This window comes from Mixophyes fleayi, chromosome 4 (genome assembly GCF_038048845.1).
Source record: "Mixophyes fleayi isolate aMixFle1 chromosome 4, aMixFle1.hap1, whole genome shotgun sequence".
Taxonomy (NCBI): domain Eukaryota; kingdom Metazoa; phylum Chordata; class Amphibia; order Anura; family Limnodynastidae; genus Mixophyes; species Mixophyes fleayi.
The window spans coordinates 147,144,286-147,164,564 of NC_134405.1; the positions used below are offsets into that span (position 1 = coordinate 147,144,286).

The window sequence follows — 20,279 nt, forward strand, 5'->3', positions numbered from 1 at the left end:
ACCATTTGGATATATGAACCGTTAAACCTAAAATCATCTCATGTAAAACACCACACAAGACAAAAGCTACACACAAACAGATAAAATGATTAAGCAGATCAATTGCAAGCATTAACAGAAAGAGAAACCTGGGAGCACAGATACGAGGTAGTATTTTAAGGCAAAGAAAGCAGTGGACTACTTCCAAAAGTATAGAACTTACTTAACAGGTTAAATGTCACTAATCGTTAACCATAGTCCTGCAGTAATACAAGTAATAAAAATGGGGCATAATTACATTACCACAGGACTACATCACAAAACATCTTGTTTCCACCGCGCCCCCCCCCCCCCTTTCCTTTTTGTCTATAGACCACAAGAGGCATAGGCAATGGACACTGTCAGCTGTTCAATGTTGTACTTCTGATTAGCCAAACAGGACTAAGTGGAAAAATAAAATTAAGAAAGAGTCCTGCATCACTAAGGAGTAGAGAGAACTTTCTAGGAAGGAGACACAAATAAAAATATTTTTAACTTAGGTGTACTGGCAAATTACAACACATTCAATGGTTTATGTCCCCTTTTGAAAAAGTAATGACAGTTATTGCTCCAGATTTGTAATGTGTGACTGTGCTCTGCATCCTTACACAATGGAAAGTCAGAAACAGGGACATACAAGAAACAAAATAAATGCAGAAATGAAAACAAGAGTTTAGAAGGAAGCAGTTTTACAGTCAAATGTAAAACGTGTAGCACCAATACAGGGACAGCAGCAACAATGTACTAGTGTGACTAGTATAGGTGGGAGTAGGGTTGGCTCTAGTAAAGAGACAGGTTTTCAGAGAGCATTTAAAAATTTGAAAGCCTGACGAATCCTGTTAGGTGTGGTAAGGAATTGTGTAGCTACTTAAAAGCCTTGAACTGTAAAATACTGTTTTGTTAGACAATGCCTAAAGTGGGCCAAGTACATTGCATCCTGCTGTTCGGTCTGACAGCAGAGCCAAAAGGGCACTATACAGTTAGGATAAGAAAAGCAAATTAATGAAGCCCAAATGACTCACACTTCACCTATCAAAATGACTTACCCATGCCAGAATCTTTCTTGGTGCCATCAGATATAATTTCCACATGATCACTGTCCACATCATAGCTAAAAAAGTCATTCAAGTAGGTCTTTGATCTTTGTCCACCAAACACATACAAGCAGCGATTTTTCTGTGAAGATTGGCAAAATGACTGATGGTGCATAAAAGGAAATTTACGTAATTTATCTACCATTTCAGAATAGAAAAATCTAGTAACGGATATTTCATACCAAAAATAACATTTCTGCTATAAAAAACAAAAACAGTGCTGATGAGCATCAACAATACATGCACGCTATTTACACAATACATAAAAGTTGTACCATAACCATGAATATGCCCAGTAATACGAAAACCAATAGCAATAATGCCATTAGCAATATTACTATTGGCCGAGTATTATGATCTGTTGTAGTAATATAGCAAGAACACAGTCCCATGTAACCCTTCCCTACCCAAAGTCATTGCCAGTGCTGATTGAGCTCTCTACTCCCCTGACAGTGTAAAGCTGCAATCTGGTTCCAGCACTTATTAGGAAGTTAAGAGGATATGGTAGGGGAGAGAACAAGGGCAGAACCAAGTATCAGGGGTTGCCCAAAAGGTAAACAACCACTTTAAACTCTTATAACAATATGATTTTATCCAATTCAAATTTGTCATGGGGAATGCTGCACAGATAGTATCACATTATCCCACAGACAGTATTGTCTGACAGAGAATGAACTATGGGTGGGTAGATAGATATAATATATATATATATATATATATATATATATATATATATATATATATATATATATATATATATATATATATATATATATATAAAATGCATGACTGTTGAGTCTAAGAAAGACATCTTTCAAGTGTTCAGCTCCTCCAACCCTGGCAGTTTGAATAGCAGGGAGCATCATATGTGCCATTACATTCACTAAAAACAAACAGTATCTGAAGCAGAAAATACAATTAAAACATTTATTTTTAAAACAAAATGTAATAAAATATAATATATTCTTACTGAGTGGAAGAGCATGCAGTGCCCTATTCTGGATTGTATATCTTCAGGTCCAGCATTGCACGAGTCCTCTCTGAGTAGTTTCCAAGTCTGTGTCTGACAATCAAATGCAAAAAGGCCACTGAACTGGGGCTCACTTGCCCTGCTGTCATCCACATTACCATTACAAGTCAGAATCCGTCCTCCAAAGGTGTAGATCATATGCTTTTCTGAATCCATACACATCTACAAATACACACAAAAGACAAATTACAAAACAAACTGAAACCAGAATATCCTGAATAAAAATAAAAGCACAAAACTTCTGCTGAGAGAGGCAGACAGTGAAGATTTCTTTATTTACCAACATTCAAATGATTATTTGAAGTCATTTAACCTTTTCAAAGGAATACATACCTGGTGATCAAACACTAACTTTGGTCCTCCATTAGAAGAAGTATCCTCACTCAGCAAAGACCAGGTGTTTGTGTCAATGTCATAGCGATAGAAGTCACTTTTTAGAGACTTGCTGTTTCTCACTGAAGAGTCCAGATACCTGCCTAAAGTATAAATCTGCCTGCGCTGAGTGTCAATACACATCTTGTGACATGATCTTGCACTGGGACCACCCTGAGGGAACAGAGCACAATTAAAATAGTTAGAAAGGCATATACATTCTTTATAAAAGGTTCAAATTCATAGCAAAGGATGCTTTGTTTTAATTGAGATGCAGCACAAATAAAACCACATCTGAATCCTACATTAACATCTGCATGAACTCTAAAGCATTGTGATCAGTCATAAATAAGTCATAAAATTGACAATCCCATTTTTCTGCATTTACATGGAAAAACAAAATATTCATTCACACAGATTCAAAATGGCAAAATCCAGGAGAGATGTCTGAAAATTAACTGTATTATAGGCAAGTACAGCCAGAATATACAATGTAATATGCAGAATATAGACTTTTTTCATGAACTTAATGTGTTGTGGGTAGGCCATTTTGTATTTGTTAATACAATGTACAAGCCACGCTTCTGTTAAAAAAAAATCTATACATTGCAGATTTTCTGGCAAATATCAAACTGCTGTGCTTCTCTTTCTGCTTCACATACTACAATGTAACAGTGCCACTCAGTGGTAGAATGAATTATAAAAAATGTCAATCGCAAAGCAATAGCGTCACAGGATCAACAAGGCTGACATGTAAGCACGAACGTTAAATCAGGCATACTAAGCTAAATGCTAATGCAAAGGGTAATGCTTAAATGTTTTATTCTACTACCAAATCATTATATGATTACAAATTATTTTACAGTATTATTCTGCAAAAAAGGGGATTTAATTATACGATTCAACTCTATTCTGTATGTAATTGCAGGCTTATGAGAAATTTTTAATTCTAAACCAGAAGGTAACTGGTGTTTTAATGCAGCTATGACAAAAATGTGAGAAATGAATGCAGTGTACAGAGATTAATATCTTATTAAAATATTGTGGGTTCAGGAAGCATTAATTTTACTGGGAGCATCCATCAATTATACTTTCAGCAGGATTAGAGGGTCCTCCACAGTCAGTGATATCTTATATTACAAAGAAAAAAATAAAATAGATCATATATATCAAAAATTTCAAAGCCCGAAAAGGTGGATAGAATTTTGTAAGAACTGATTATAATACCGCCATCTAACACATTAGAAAGACATAAGTCACCCCCAAAAACGTATCTCTGTATTTAAAGAAATGCAAGTGACCAACAGAAATGCACCTTGACAAATTCTAAGCCAGATGGAAATGCCTAAATCCTTCCCAACAAGATAAATATACCAAACTTCAATGGCTTAATAAAAGAAGAGTACAATAAAGGTGTATATTTGGCCAACAGCCACTTATACTTATTGCTCACATACTGGTGCATTTTATAAAGACAACAAGAAATGGACAGTTGTACTCTTCATATGTTGATTTTATAGTTCCCGCATATTGGTGATAAAATGAGGCAATTAGATTTTATAGTTATGTTAAATCCTTTTCTCTTGGTCCATTGGGGGACATTTGACATTTGAGTACTGAGTGTAGTATAGGAGCAAGGCCACTTTAAGTTTAAACATTTAGTTGTAAATCCTCCACTTCCCCCGCAAATACCCTGCTCCTGTTGGAGCAATAACCAGTTATCCTTTAACTAAGCCCCACAGGACAGAGTAGGAACACAACAAAAACAAGGAGAGGAGAATCAAACACATAACCATCCGGTGTCACCCAATGGACTAAGAAAAAAAAAGGATTAAACGCAAGTGGGTCATTCCACATCAGATCACACAAAAAAAAAAATTGCAATGTCCACCACCCATCTCAGATTTTAACAAAAAATTTTTTAATAGGATGCCCAAAAAAACAATTTCTGCAAATTAGCTCAACTGTCTGATCTATAGTTTCCGAAATAAAGATTTTTCAATGTATTAAACTATTTTCACCAATGTCCGGGGTCACGCAATTGGAGGACAGTGAAAATAACATTTTATACTTGGGTCATTTACGTCGGTTCAACCAGGTGTGTCCAGACAATACATTTGAAAACACTTTAACCTATAAAACTTGGTAAATGTGTGAATTGAGGATCAGGTGGCAGCCTGACAGCTGCTCAGCTGAGGTCCCATGCCGTGCCACCCAAAAGGCTCCACCGACCTGGCAGAATTTCTGAAACACGTTGCTCTGCTCCCCCTGTAAGGTTGATGAATTATTAACGCAATCCATCTTGCAATAGATACCTTGGATGCTAGTCAACCCTTCTTATGGGCCTCATACAGTCCAAAAGACTTTCTGTCTTGGGAATATCGAGAGTCCTCTGAGCATAGGTCTTCAAAACCCTGACAATATTCAGATACTGAAGAGCTCCCTCTTATCCTAGAAACCTACCGTGGACCAAAGCCAGAATCACTATATCCGGTTATAGTGAAATCTAGAAATCATCTTGGGCTGAAAAGCCTGGCCCAAAGGACCGTCCCTATCCCAATGGAAAATAAGAGGGGACAAAGCTACCAGGTCTGAAACGCTTCTCGCTGTTGATATGGCTAAACGGAAACCAGTTTTCCAAGTCAGGAATTTTAATTTCTGACCATTTGAACCTCATCCAAAAGGTTCAAATGGTGAATGGTGTAAAGCATCAAACACCAAATTTAGATCCCATGGAGTCAAAGGAAAAATGTAAGGGTGATGGATATGCAAAATCCCTGTAAAAATGTCTTTACTTCTAGAAATAAATCCAGTCTTATTTGAAAAAAGACAGAAGGAGCAGATACCTGAACCTTCAGGGAGCTAAGGCTCAGCCTGGCATCCAGCAAAAGTATATGGAGCCTGGGCGCTTGAAAAAGAAGAAGTGGGGAAACCCCTTCCTCTCACTCCAGGCAATATAAAGTCTCCACACATTGTGGTATTTTCTGACCAAAATCTGTTTCCCTGCCTTGAGCATGGTTTGGATTACATTATATGATAAACCTTTGCTCTCAGAATCAAGGCTTCAACAGCCACTCTGTCAAAGCTAGCCGCTGTAAATCATAGTGCGGAAATGGCCCTTGACTTAACATGTCTGCTCTGAGAGGGAGACACCATGACTGACGCGCTGATATGGTGAGGACGTCTGTGTACCAGGATCTTCATGGCCAATCCGGAGCTACCAGGATGACCCCCGAACCTCCTCTCTCCATCTTTTTCAGGATCCTTGCAGACATTGCTACAGGTGGAAAATATGCAAATTTGGTGAAACTGTCAAGAGACTGACATGGCATCTACTAAGACTTCCCTTGAGTCTCTTACCCTTGAACAAAACAGGTCCACTTTGGAGTTGAACCGTGACACCATAATATTGATGACATCTGCTCACAATATGGTGAAAGAAACCATGCTCCTGGGTGAACAGTCTGCCTGCTCAGGAAGTCTTCCTCCCAGTTGTTTACTCCTGTCATGAAGACTGCCATGATGGCCTGGACACTCCCCAATCTGCCCACTGTAAAATCCTGCTGGTCTTGCACATGCTGGGATAACTTCTTGTCCCTCCATGGCCGTGGCATTGTACGACTGTATATTTTCAGATGCTCCCAGCAGCAAATGTTCCGCATTGACTAGAGAGACACTGCTTGCAATTCTAAAACTTTTATTGTGAGCATTAGCGGCTCCGGAGTCTGACTGCCCCAAAGGTAACTTAAAATGGCATTAACATGTAAGAGTCATTTTTACAGCTTTTGCTCTGGAAGAACTCCCCTTGTCAGACATAGCAGAGAGAGTATGAAAAAACAGAACACTTAACAAAAGAAGTGAACCTGTATAACAGACCCAAGCCGTAAACAGAGTTAAACTTCTCTCATAACCACCCCAAATTCTACACACAACACTAGCTGGTATAGAAGGGGAGAGCAGAGCTTGGGAAAATAAATAGACTGCTACTACTGGCCTGCCTCAATCACACTGAAAGTGCATGTCTAGGACGAGGGCCTAAGGATCCACCTCTCCACTCAGGCCCAACACCAAGAAGGCTGCCGTCCCAAAGGAACACCCCTTTAACCAAATTAATGCCTAGCAGGGGCTTACTGTCATAGTAACCACTACCTGACTTGGTCCCAACTAATGAACTACTGTTTTAATATCATTAATACACTTTAAAAAACAAAATAAAAACAGTTCCTAGTACCGGAGTATCACCACGGCTTTTATTTACAATCTCCCTCCGAGCACTACGCTGTGATAGAACTTATCTACCTTAGGCTGCTATCTTGTTGTGTAACTGCCTCATTCTGAGCAGGAAGGCGGTGGCATTAGAGGCACGAAAGCACCTCTGCTTCAGCATCGCACAGCCATCCGTGCTGTGTAATGCATTGTTGTTGCTTCCAACGCCCCCTCCAGGCATTTCACCACTATGGCCGGGAGGGAGGGGCTAAAAGCTGCTGGAACAGCTATTTAAAATCCCCCGCACTAAAGGCACTTTAAATAAACAAAACAAAAAACTGCTTAATGCTCCAGCAGGCACGAGGTATGGAGGGGAAGGGGAGGAGCTACAATACTCCTATACTACACTCAATACCCCATTGTCTGGAATCACCCAATCTGAGGACAGAGAAATATATATTTTTCTAAATATTTTATTTAAAGAAGAGACATAGGTTTTACTTTCTTCCAGCCATTTCCTGAAAGCTGCACTGCCACACAGTAAAAAGAGAATACTAAGGTGCTCCCTCCTCCCAACTGGAGTCACATGGGCTTGTCTGTCCAGAAATATTTCAAGAGGACCATTTTAAAGGCCAGTTCAATAACCTAAATATTATGCTTATGATTGATCCTTCCATTTACAACCTCCTTTCCAATTACAGTTTGTTAGCTTTTTCTAGAATCAAAGTCCAGATGAAAAAGTTTGCATGTAGCAGACCCCAGGGCTTTGGCAATGCAAAAAAGGGATGACAGCTGAGTAAATATATTAACATGACTGATGAGACACCATGGCGTTGTGATTTACATTGTCATATAACATATAGGACACTGTTATATATTGTAATATGGAAACAATATACAGACACAGAAAGATTGAAGTGGAGTAGTCAAAGTGAATATTGAGATGTGGTAATATGGAAAATGTAAGTGAATGTGTGTATAACAGAATCTGTGTATAAGTGGCTGAAAGAAAACTATGTATTGTGTATATGATTATAAGCCCAGCATGTTATGCATAGTATACAGTGATACATACGTCTGATAGAGAACAGGAAATGTATTTCTCAGGTTAAACTGGAGACTACTCTTGCCAATTGAGATTAGATATAAAAATAATTAAATGGTCATTAGCGCAGTCCATAAGAGCTATAAGCTTTTACACGCTACAAAGAAAATCTTAACCAAAAGGATTGTTCAGAATCATCCAAGTTTGCAAATTTTGATCACTCAGCTATTGATACAATTCTTTTAGATATGAGTGTTAGAGGAGTGAAAAATCATAGTTAAGCATTTACTCCTCTCCCAACTCCAATAAAAACATGATCACTTGCCTCTTTCTCTGTATCTCTAGATATACAAATCCATTGGTTCTCTCGCACACTATATGCCCAGAAGTCTGCTAAGTCCTGTGTCCCGTCCCAGCCTCCAAATAAATACACGGTCTCTGCCAAGAAAAATACTGTTAAAACCTCTCAATAAAACTATAGTGTAGTTTACAGAGTCATTTTTGAACAGCACAAAATGAATTTAGATTAATTTGCAGCTTCCCCCCATCCATTTCCTATTGATCATAACCAGCTAGGGAAGTCATAGCAGTACACACCACTACTTCATGACTTAAATTGTCATTTATTAACCATGCAAGTTAGAACTTTACAGATTAATAACACACATTTTGAACAATTGTCTCAAAAAAAAAAACTACACCATATACTTTTGTTAATTTTCTCTGACTAATCTCCAAAAGGTGAAAATAAGCAACCAGAAACGATGTTCTATTTAGTTGTTTCACTTTGGAGACTATTATATTACACCATGAAAACGTTGAAACTCGGGAAATGCTCTGGTGACCAAATAGCTATTGACATGTTCTTTCATTTCAGAAAAACAAGTGATATATACAAGAAAGAATTATCCTGTGCACATGTATAAGCAAAAAATGTTATATTCTGGTACATACATTCACATGAAATCTTTACATTAGTGTATACAATATAATGGACATGATATGAACACTTCAATATATATTTCCCCCCAAAGTACCACAGCGTTAAAGCCATTACCGTTATTACGGCAAGTTTAAACTGGCTTTCTGCTCCCAGCTCCAAAAAGCCAGCGTTCAAACTACCGTAATAACGGAATTTACGAGCACTATTACCGTAATAATGGTAATAGTGCGCAGGCCGCGTTACTTTTTTAATGCGGCCAATTGAATTCCCCCTTAATGTGCTGGTAAATGCCACACACAAGTGGTCTTTTGAAGTACCGCGACTGAAGGCGTATTAACCCACTTACAAACCTGATAAATAAGATAGTCAGCCTTAGTTCTGTGGACACGACTTACCACCTTGTGTGTAAAGGTTTTTAGTAATTAGGCCCAGACCCAGCTATGTGCATTGTTGTGTATTAAGCATGAACGGGTTCTATATGTTTTTGGCTTAACTTGGAACCAAGTAAAAACTGGTGAAAGAAAATGGTAATGACTATGAACATAATGTCATATGATCACAGGCATCCCCACAAGCTCAAGAGATCATAAGATCGCTCTATATGCGAAGATGTTATAGTAACAGTATCTAAACTGCATACATCTACCTAACCTCTTTAAATAAATATCTGACTAGAGTTCTCTATCAAACTATAAAATAAACTCAGATAAATATTCAATATTCCCCAGACACAATCTCTCAAAGCTAATTATAGTTTTCGTTGGCAACACAAAATCGTCAAGTATCCCAGTGTTTACCTAACAAAGAATTATTCTTAACTTTATTCGGCCAACTTTCCTAGACTCATCAATACAATAAAATCTGATTCAACACAATGGAATAAACTTCTTATCTTCTGGATTGGCCTCTCTTAAAATGAATATCTTGCCGAGCCTTATCTTGCCGAGCCTCATCTTGCCGAGCCTACGTTACTTGTTTCAAACACTTTCAACTCAAGTTTCCTCACACAAACTTAGACACCTACAACAAGCGCTTTCCAAATTTATTTGGGTGGGACGTAGACCTAGGGTATGAATGCAAATTCTTTCTAAACAATGGGCCGGAGGTCTAGGCCTCCCAAACATATTAAAATACTATCAAGCAACGCACATGTCCCAGTGCATTCTTTGCCACTCACCTTCCTATCGCAGTGTTTGAACACTTATTGAGTCAGATATGCTACCACTATGCTCTTCGTATTCACCGCTCTGGACCCCGCCCCATCACAGGACCAGACGCTTAGCTCAAATCCCCACAGCACGATTTCCCATTTCCATATAGGACCAGGTAACCCGGACCTATAAATTACGATCTAAATACCTGTTATTAGTACCACTATAGAACAATGAAAACTTTGCGCCAGGCCTGGACTTTAAAATGTTTCACCATTGGACTTCACATAATTTACTTTTTGTATGGGATCTAGCCAGGATGAAATTTTTCCCTACATTCTCAGATCCCCAAACGCAATTTCCCACAAAAAAATATTCTATCAATATCTCTAAATCAGACATTTTTACCGTTCCTTACAGACACTGGACCAACGCTCAGCTCTACAATCTGTGCTGCAATTCCCCCGCTACAAGAGGCCTATCGTCTACTCTGTACCAACTAATTAATAATTGCAATCTACCAGATAAAGATCCCCATGAAATAGCCTGGGAGTGGGATACGGGGGAGACCCCGACTCCTAAAGAATGGTTAAAAATTAGATCTAATTTAGCCATCATAATCGTCAAAAAGAACAAAGAAGAGAGGCACTCCAGTCCACTGAAATTGTTTGTTCTATGTTAAAAATTCACTTTATTTGAAACTACATTGGATTAATGTTATTTATTCTGTGAATGTATAAATATTTTCTAGTGTTCTTAGAATCACCTTGTAGTGAAGGCTCCACACAATGTCTCGGATTAATGCTCTAGTGACACAGTTAGGGAATGGGGTTAGTTAGATAGGATGTTATTGTGTTATATGTATGTTGTAACCAAAATCTCAATAAAAAAACAAAAAAAAAACATGAATGTGTGATGAATTAAAAAACTAATAACTCTTCAGTAGCTAAATATTACACAGAGAGGTACTTCCTGTGTATTCTATCCACCCACCAAATGCACTAAGATTGTGTACCTCACGTATTGTATATGGTACAATAGCCAATATTTATAATCACTGCATATTACATATATACTTGTGGTTGGATTGGATAGCAGACCCCCCGTTCGTTCTCAGGTTAGCTACCTAGTAAGTGTCTAGGACTCAGGATATTCTTATTTTGAAGAGAATTACATGCATGCACAACTAGCTATGCCTTTTGTCATGGGGAGAGCTGTTTGCTTATATTTACATGTTGCCTGCTGGGTAACCGGTTATAATCCTTCCCATTTCACAACATCATTTATTATTGTCAATATCTCTTCAAACTTGCCCAGTGCAACATATCCAAGTTCAGTTCATCTCCTCTCTCTGACAGGAGCTACATGCATCTGGTGTATGGAGCCTCTCCTAAATTGCCAGTCTTTACTAGACCCTAATCATATCAGTCTATCGATTGAAAATCTGACCGCACAATCACACAAGATCCTGAGTTTGGGGTAACACCAGGCTTCCCCTTTGGAAATACTAGGTGTAAAGCCACTAACTTAAGCTGATCATAATGGCGTTCATCGCCAATGCCAGCCGCCACTTCCAGGTTCCGTTACGATTATTTATTTCATGTAAACAGGTATGAAAATAATCACTGTGCCCATTTCAGGATAGAAAAACAGAAAGGGATATAAACCTGTAAATATCAGGAAAATAATTACTTTCCTATAAGATCAATAAAATTTAAAATTTACTGTTCAATCAATGTTTGCTTTCTTATTTTTTATGTACGCATGCTTTGCCAAGATTATATTTTACTTGAATCTTAAACCCTTTAGGATGTATTCAATTCTCAAATGTGTTGGGAAGTGCCACCAGAACGGGCCGTGAAGGCATTTGGGAGCTATGTATCTTTGCTTAGTTTTCCTCTCACCCCACAAAGGTGGGCAGGAAAATCAATGATGCTCCGGATACCGCAGTACCCAGAAAACAGCGCAAAGGAGCGTCACAGAATTGAATCCACCCCTTAAAATATAATAACGTTATACTTCTAATGAAGAACCTCATGAGTGAAACTGCAATAAGTGGCTTTATATTCAAGTCAAATTGTATGCATATCCATAACTAGAATTGTAGGTTTACAAGCACAAATTTAATTAGAAAACATTTTGTTGTATTCAGCAGTAATTACCCAAAAATTTGTTAAGAAATAACCATCATTAAACAGTTCACAAAGAAAGGTCCACACACTGGATTAATTTGTATTCTCCCTACCATTTATAATCTCTCACTTGATGAGGTTTTGTTCACAGATGAAATGTGGTCAAGCTTACCACTACATTCTATGGAGTCTTGATGAGGTCTAAGCCAGTACACTATTACAATGTATGCTAGTTGGAGACTAATCCCTGATCTGAGCAATAATTGTCAAAAGGTGTTAAAAACATAATTGGATACTGGCGATTAGCCAGATAACTATATCATACTTTGCCTTCTTATTCACCCTGCAGTACTGAGTTCGAAATAGCATTTGATTTAAATGTTCCCCACATGAGGGTACCCTTTAATATGGGATTTCCCAGTGGTTAGACCATCATGGTCTAGTGTGTAAGAATTTGTTCCTTATAGGTATAGCTTCTGGGAATTGTGTATGCAATGGAAAATATAAAGAGACTCTACTGAGGCTACTTTTATTTTATGCCTGTTCCGAGTACATGTAAACAGTCCATTGCCAGCACTTAAGCCTAGATGATTGTGTAACCACCAAAGAAGCGACCAACGCATCTGTGGAGACAGGCGGAATACCTGGCCCGCCAGATTCAGGTGGGATTTATTACATTGCGACAAAAGTTTCAACTGGAACTGCCGTGCATGAAACTGAGCAAACTGGATCGCCTCGGAAGAGCAGTCTAGTTTTGGCACGAGAAAAAGGTTGGAATAAAATCTCAAACCTCTTTGAGAATCTGGTACCGGAATAATCACTCCGGAAGAAAGGAGGGATTGAATAGCTTCCCAAAAAGCCAATCGCTTAGTATAGTAGTTGCCTTGGCTAACCTTGCCACAGCCGTCTCCTCTTCCAGTCCTATCGATTTCACCATAGAAACACTGCCAGAATATACCCTTTTCTTATCCAACATGCTAGCAAAACTTTTACCCAACTCATTATATCTGATCTTGAATACTGCAACCTCCTGCAATATTCCATTCTCCTCACCAATGTATCCCCACTACAATCCATCCTAAATACCGTTGCAAGCCTGATCTTCCTCTCTCACTGCTACACATCTGCCGCACCACTTTACAAATCCCTACAATGGCGCCATGCCCTCCAGAATCCATTTCAAATTACTCACCCTTACTTAAGTCCTCAACACCACCCCTTCATACATCTCAAATCTCATATCAAAATACTCTCCTCTTACCTCTGACCTGCACCATGTCTAGTCTCTAGTAACCACCTCTCACTCCGATCTATTAGGCTTCTCCTGAGCTTGTACCCACCTATGAAACTCCCTACCATGCCCAATCAGACTTTCCCACAGCCTTCAAATTGTTAGCTCCCTGAAAACCCATCTCTCTTTATTAGCGTTTACCTTATCCCCGATGATACTATTCACACTAATGCGCCCTCACAACTGTGCCAATCTCCACTCTGAACCACAACCGCTCCTCTTGTTTCATCTGGGCCCTCTTCCACTTACAATGGGAGCTCTCAAGAGCAGGGCCCTCCATACCCTTTCTTTTAAAATCTCCATTTATTATGTCTACCTTATATGTTTCACTTTTATGTATTTCCTCTTTTCCCTACTGTATGGTGCTGCAGATCACTGTGGCACTTTACAAATCTACTATAACACAATCTGCCGGCCATAAGGGAACATCATGAATTCCCTATCAGTTGGATCTCCTATAGTCCTCCCAGAAATAATTTCATATATTGAGTGACAGACTCAATATATAATCTAAAAGGCAGCAGTGTAAGATATTACCTCCTACATTAAATATTTGCTGTGGTATTCTTATAGAAAATCTCTATGCCAGAATCAAATCTGTCAGTTCCAATATCTAATCAAGAGGCATTGGAAGGATACACTGGCCTTAATTTAGAGATAGCCAATTTTCAGCACAGTTGATTTTATGAACCTTAAACATCCCAAATAAAATGTGGTTATTTCTAAGATTCAATGGAGATAGAGGGGTTGTGTGCATTTTCATGCTTATTTAACCTAGACTTGTAAAAGTGCCCATAAAAGGGATTATATCTTTCTATGGCCAAATATGCAAGAGTAGAACCACCATTAGCAGAATTGGACAATAGCTGCAAGCACTAACAGATGAAGTTAACGTTTGACCATGTCTAGTCTTTAAACTCGATAGGTAAATGATTTACACCAGATGTTGCTTGATATCAACAGGTTTTTTGCAATATCCAAAACAGCCAAACTGTTTTTCAAAACAACAGCATGCATGGGGACATGAAGGCTTGTAAACTCCAAGGAAGAAACCCACAATTTATTTATTATTATTATTATTATAATTAACAGACATTCCGTTCCGCTCGCCACCCTTGAAAATTATGCATTGTATGATGAATGGGAATGGTCACACTGCATTGTTTTAATTTTTGAGTAGTTTTTCATCCAATCTGTTTAAGTAATAGTAATAAGCTGTTGAGATTTCTGCTCCCTAAAAAAAACACTTCCTATTTTTTCTTTTATGAATCTGTGCACATATCACACAAAGGCTGCTTCTACAGCCTGCACTTATGAGTTTATTCTGATTCTAGTAACTGCCATTATAATTATTTTCTTCCACTTCCATACATTGTAGTGCTTCATATGCTTACAGAATTATGTCCACATGCTAACCTATATCTGCAATCAAGTAATAGCCATTTTGTGAAATAGGAATGTGTGAATCTTGCTGCTAACAGTTTGGTGGGCTTGTCCATGCTTCGGGACTATATGCTATATGTGACAACACACTGTACTCTAGAGTGCTTCATACAGTACATAATGAGGCACAGGTAGAATCCTGGAAACAGCAGTCCGATTAATCAAATGCAGGTTTCCTCCATTGTCCATTTTTTCTTTAAAATGAGAGATACCTCCACATTCCCTTTTTATTGTTACAATAGCATGTCCAAATCTATTTACCAGATTGTACATCAATGACCATCTGATGTCCTCCCCTCATTCCTGGTCTGCTGTCCTCTCCATCCCCTACAGTAAAAAAAATAAAAAAAAATTAATGCAACAAATTATATAAAAGGAACAACTACAAGTATAACATCTATTATCCAGAATGCTTGAACATGATTTGCAGCACCTTGCCTAAAATAGAGTAAATTATATTTAAAATTCCCAATTTTTCCCCACACTTTCCATAGCATGAAGTTCCAAATTAAACTGTTTAGCAGATCTTCTTATGGGTACTATAGGAAGAAACACTTTGTGATCATGTCTCAGCATATGGAAAAATCACCGAAATGCAGTAGTTTCCCCCGCCCCCCCCCCCCTCTTTCCAATTCACAATTTTCACATAACTGGTTTCCAAATAAGAGAATCCATACAAATATTTCATAGAAAGAAAAAGAACATACTAAAAACTATTTCATTACATGAAACCAGACATGTGTCAAGAGCTATGATCTGCAAAAGGCTTAAGGCTTAAGTACCTCAAATAGGACCATATTTTCATGTTCCAATATAATATGAAAATACATACTAAAAAACCCTTTCATAGCAATGTGACATTAAATAACTGATAAACAAGTGAATTACATTAATATATCAATACAAATATCTAGGCAGCACGGTGGCTAAGTGGTTAGCACTTCTGCCTCACAGCACTGGGGGGTCATGAGTTCAATTCCTGACCATGGCCTTATCTGTGTGGAGTTTGTATGTTCTCCCTGTGTTTGCGTGGGTTTCCTCCCACACTCCAGAAACATAATAGTAGGTTAATTGGCTGCTATCAAAAATTTACCCTAGTGTGTTGTGTGTGTGTTAGGGAATTTAGACTGTAAGCTCCAATGGGACAGGGACTGATGTGAATGAGTTCTCTGTACAGCGCTGCGGAATCAGTGGCGCTATATAAATAAATGGTGATGATGATGATGATCTAGTTACAGATGTGTATAAATAGACAAACTATAAAATAATAATATCATTATAACAAAATGAATCAAACACATCAAATATGCTTAAAACTGAAGTAACTGCATAGCACAGTGCACAAAGTCATATAGCTCAAATTTACAGATAACAGAAAGGTCAGAATGTGTCTTAACTCCCTCAACACCATCCGTGACTCTGTGGCCCCTCAGCACCAGCCTCCTTCTTAGGCTGCCTCAGTGTCCCCAGGTTCTGGCCTCCATCTTAGATTGCCTCAGTGTCCCCAGCTTCTGGCCTCCATTTTAGGTTGCCTCTCTAGCCCATATTGTCCTCCACTACACGTGGTTTATATTGTTCAGACTGTTATTTTATTGTCTAGACTTATCTTATTTCTCCACTGTACATTGTCTACATTCCTTGCCACTGCTCTCCTCCACCTTATTTGTCTTCATTGTTTTGCCACTGCCCCTCTGCCCTATTCCACAAGCCTTCATTATCCCACTCACTGTTTTTGCTCCATTAGTCCTTTTTCAACTACCCTCCTCCAGCCACTGCCACACACCTCTCCTGCTCCTGTCCCCCATCTCTCACTATGCCACCCCACTGCTGTCCCATACCCATCCTCTCCCCGGCCCACCCTCAATGACCTTTATCTCATGGTCCCTTCTCTCCCCCTCGCTCTATCAACCCGAACAATCTCATCCACATCCTTCCCTCCCTTTCTCATGTGCCCTCTGGAACTCAAGGTCCATCCGTAACAAACTGACCTCCATCCACAACCTCTTCATCTCCAACTCGCTTAACCTTCTTGCCATCACTGAAACCTGGCTCACTCCTTATGATACCGCCTCACCCGCCGCTCTCTCCTATGGTGGCCTCTTCTTCACCCACTCCACCCGACCGGAAGACCGTCCTGGTGGTGGTGTGGGCCTCTCCTCTTATCCCCCTGCTGTACTTTTCAGGTCATTCCCACTTTACCTTCCCTCTCTTTCTCCTCCTTCGAAGTTAACTCCATCCGTCTCTTCTCCCCCATCCACCTCCGTGTCTCTGTCATTTACCGTCCCCCTGGCCCCATCTCCCTTTTCCTAGACAACTTTGCCGCCTGGCTCCCCCACTATCTTTCCTCTGACCTCCCCTCCATCATACTTGGCGACTTCAACATCCCTGTTGACAACTGCTCTGACCCTGCCACCATAAAACTTCTCACCCTCTCCACCTCCCTAGGCCTCACCCAGTGGACCTCCTCCCCCACCCACCGTCTTGGCCACTCCCTTGACCTTGTCTTCTCCCATCACTGTGATCTCTCTGATTTCTCTATCGCCCCCTTCCCACTCTCTGACCACCATCTCCTCTCCTTCACTCTGTCCTCCTCCCCTGCTCCCCTCCCACCGAAATCTACCCTCACCAGACGTGACCTTGAAGCGATCGACCCCATCTCTTTCTCCTCCTCTCTTGATTCTCTCCTTTTCCCCCTTCCCTCCCTGGCCTGCCCTAACCTAGCGGCCTCTCTCAACAACCTCTCCCTCACTCATGCCTTGGATGCTGTCGCCCCTTCCTCTCCTATCCGCCAACGCCGCCTCATTCCCCAACCTTGGCACTCCAAACTGACCCGCTTCCTCCAAAAGTGCTCTCGCACGGCGGAACGCCTCTGGAGGAAATCTCGCTCCCTGGCTGACTTCCTTCACTTTAAATTTATCCTCTCCTCATTCTGCTCTGCTCTATCCCTTGCTAAACAAACCTTCTTCAAGTCCCTTATTTCTTCTCAGTCCTCTAATCCCAGTCGCCTTTTTGCCATCTTCAACTCCCTCCTTTGTCGTCCCCCCCCTCCAGTCCCACTTTCCCTCTCCGCTGCAGACTTCGCCACTTTTTTCTCTTCCAAAATTGGGGCCATCAGACTCAACATTTCCTCCTCCACCCCTTTTCCAACTGCCCCATCCCTCCTCCCACCTCCAACAAACAACTCTGGTGCTCCTTCTGTCCTACTTCTGGCAAAGAAGTTCAAAGCCTCATTCTCTCCTCCCCACCCTCTACCTGTCCTCTCAATCCTATCCCCTCTAACCTCCTTCGCTCTCTCTCTCCCACTGCCTGCTCCTACCTTGCTTACCTTTTCAACCTATCACTCTCCTCTGGTGTAGTACCCTCCACCTTTAAACACGCTCTTATCTCTCCTATCCTCAAAAAACCCAATCTTGACCCCACCTCCCTTGCCAATTATCGCCCCATCTCACTTCTCCCCTACGCCTCCAAATTACTTGAGCGCTTAGTCTGCTGTCGTCTCACCAAATACCTCTCTGACTATTCCCTCCTTGACCCTCTCCAATCTGGTTACCGCCCCCTCCACTCCACTGAAACTGCCCTGGCCAAAGTTACCAATGACCTCCTATTAGCCAAATCCAAGGGTCACTTCTCCATACTCATCCTCCTTGACCTCTCCGCGGCCTTTGATACCGTTGATCACCCTCTCCTTCTGCAAACTCTTCTATCTCTCGGCCTCTCTGGCTCAGTCCATGCCTGGTTCTGCTCTTACCTCGCTAACCGCACCTTCTCTGTCTCCATGTCTGGCTCCTCTTCTACCCCCTCCCCTCTCGGCGTCCCCCAGGGCTCTGTTCTCGGCCCCTTTCTCTTTTCTCTCTACACTTCCTCCCTCGGTGCTCTTATCACCTCCTTTAGTCTTCAGTATCACCTTTATGCTGACGACATCCAACTCTACATTTCTTCTCCTGATCTCTCTTCCACTCTCCTCTCTCGTGTATCTGACTGCCTCTCCGCCATCTCCTCCTGGATGTCCTCGCGCTTTCTTAACATCAATACCTCTAAAACTGAACTTATTGTCTTCCCTCCCGCCAGACTCCCCTCTCATCACAACCTCTCTATCGTTGTCAATAACACTACCATCTCCTCTGTCACCCAACTCCGATGCCTAGGTGTCACTCTTGACTCCTCTCTCTCCTTCGCCCCCCACATCCAATCCCTTGCCCAAGCCTGTCGCTTCCAACTGCGCAACATCGCCCGCATCCGGCCCTTCCTCTCTCAAGATGCCACCAAAACAATCATCCACTCTGTCATCATCTCCCGCCTCGATTACTGCAACCTTCTCCTCACTGGCCTCCCCCTCTCCCACCTTGCCCCCCTCCGCTCCGTTCTCAATGCGGCTGCTCGACTCATCTTTCTCTCACGCCGCTCCTCCTCTACCTCCCCTCTCTACCACGCCCTTCACTGGCTCCCCTTTCCCTACAGGATCTTGTTCAAACTCCTCACCACCACTTACAAAGCTCTCTCCCAGTCTACTGCCCCCTATATCTCTAACCTCCTCACCACCTACACTCCGGTCCGCTCCCTGCGCTCGGCCAATGACCCTCGCCTCTCCTCCACTCTGATCACCTCTTCCCACTCTAGAATCCAGGACTTCTCCCGAGCCGCACCCTTACACTGGAATGACCTCCCTCGTTCCATCCGTCTCTCTCCCAACCTGTACTCCTTCAAACGGGCACTTAAAACCCACCTGTTCCTTAAAGCCTACCAACCAGCCACCTAACCCTCATCCACTCTTTTCGTTCTCCCTTTCTCCGCCGGCCCCTTTCTTCTCTCCCCCTGCTTTTGGTTCCCTTTCGTGCCTGTTTTTGTTTCACCCTCCCTTAGGATGTAAGCTCTTATGAGCAGGGCCCCCCCTCCCCTCCTGTCTCCATACCGGTTCTTCTGCTCTGTCTTTACTCCATATGTCTTCCTGGAGTTCTTGAAGCATTGGTACTTTGTGTTTATTGTTCTGTACTTTGTCACCCTGTTTTGTACTACTGTTTGTACTGTGTACAGCGCTGCGGAAACCTTGTGGCGCCCAACAAATAAAGGATAATAATAATAATAACTCAATAGATATTTCTTTAGCTATGCTTGGTCATTTCACATGTGTCTGTTATTCCATTAAAGCTGGTACATGCAACAAAATGACTAAATAGCACTTACACCCTCACACACTGAGGTCAGCAATTTTGTAGGCTGAAACAATATTTATGGCAATCTACATCACTGGCATAATTAAATGGCCGATAATTTTGAAGCCCAATACTGACTAGTGACAATAAGAGGATTTTTGGACTCACCACAAAATACATTTCTTTGAATCCATGGGGCCTCTGCTTACCATGGGGCATAGAAGGCACTGTGCTGGTATTATTTAAGGCACCAAAAGACTAAAAAGTTGTCTTGAATTCTCTCTCCCCTCTAGGTCCTCTCTATAGAGAGGTCGCATGTTTTTTTTAAACTGACAGCGCCCCACCTGGGAGGGCAGGCAAGTTTTAGCCCAGGGGGCAAGACTCAACTAAGCAGCCCATTTTTA

General features: G+C 41.0%; 1 protein-coding gene across 2 annotated transcripts in view; it reads right to left on the bottom strand.

The window, feature by feature from the left end:
• The window catches only part of MKLN1 (muskelin 1), a 53,752-nt gene that overhangs the window by 17,352 nt on the left and 16,121 nt on the right, over nt 1-20,279 (bottom strand). For both annotated transcript variants that reach the window (XM_075208552.1, XM_075208553.1), the window contains 5 exons: nt 14,987-15,052; nt 8,091-8,203; nt 2,476-2,688; nt 2,083-2,304; nt 1,065-1,194 (listed from right to left, as the gene is read on the bottom strand). In XM_075208552.1, coding sequence (XP_075064653.1) covers nt 1,065-1,194; nt 2,083-2,304; nt 2,476-2,688; nt 8,091-8,203; nt 14,987-15,052 — 744 coding nt within the window. The remainder of the gene's footprint in view (nt 1-1,064; nt 1,195-2,082; nt 2,305-2,475; nt 2,689-8,090; nt 8,204-14,986; nt 15,053-20,279) is intronic.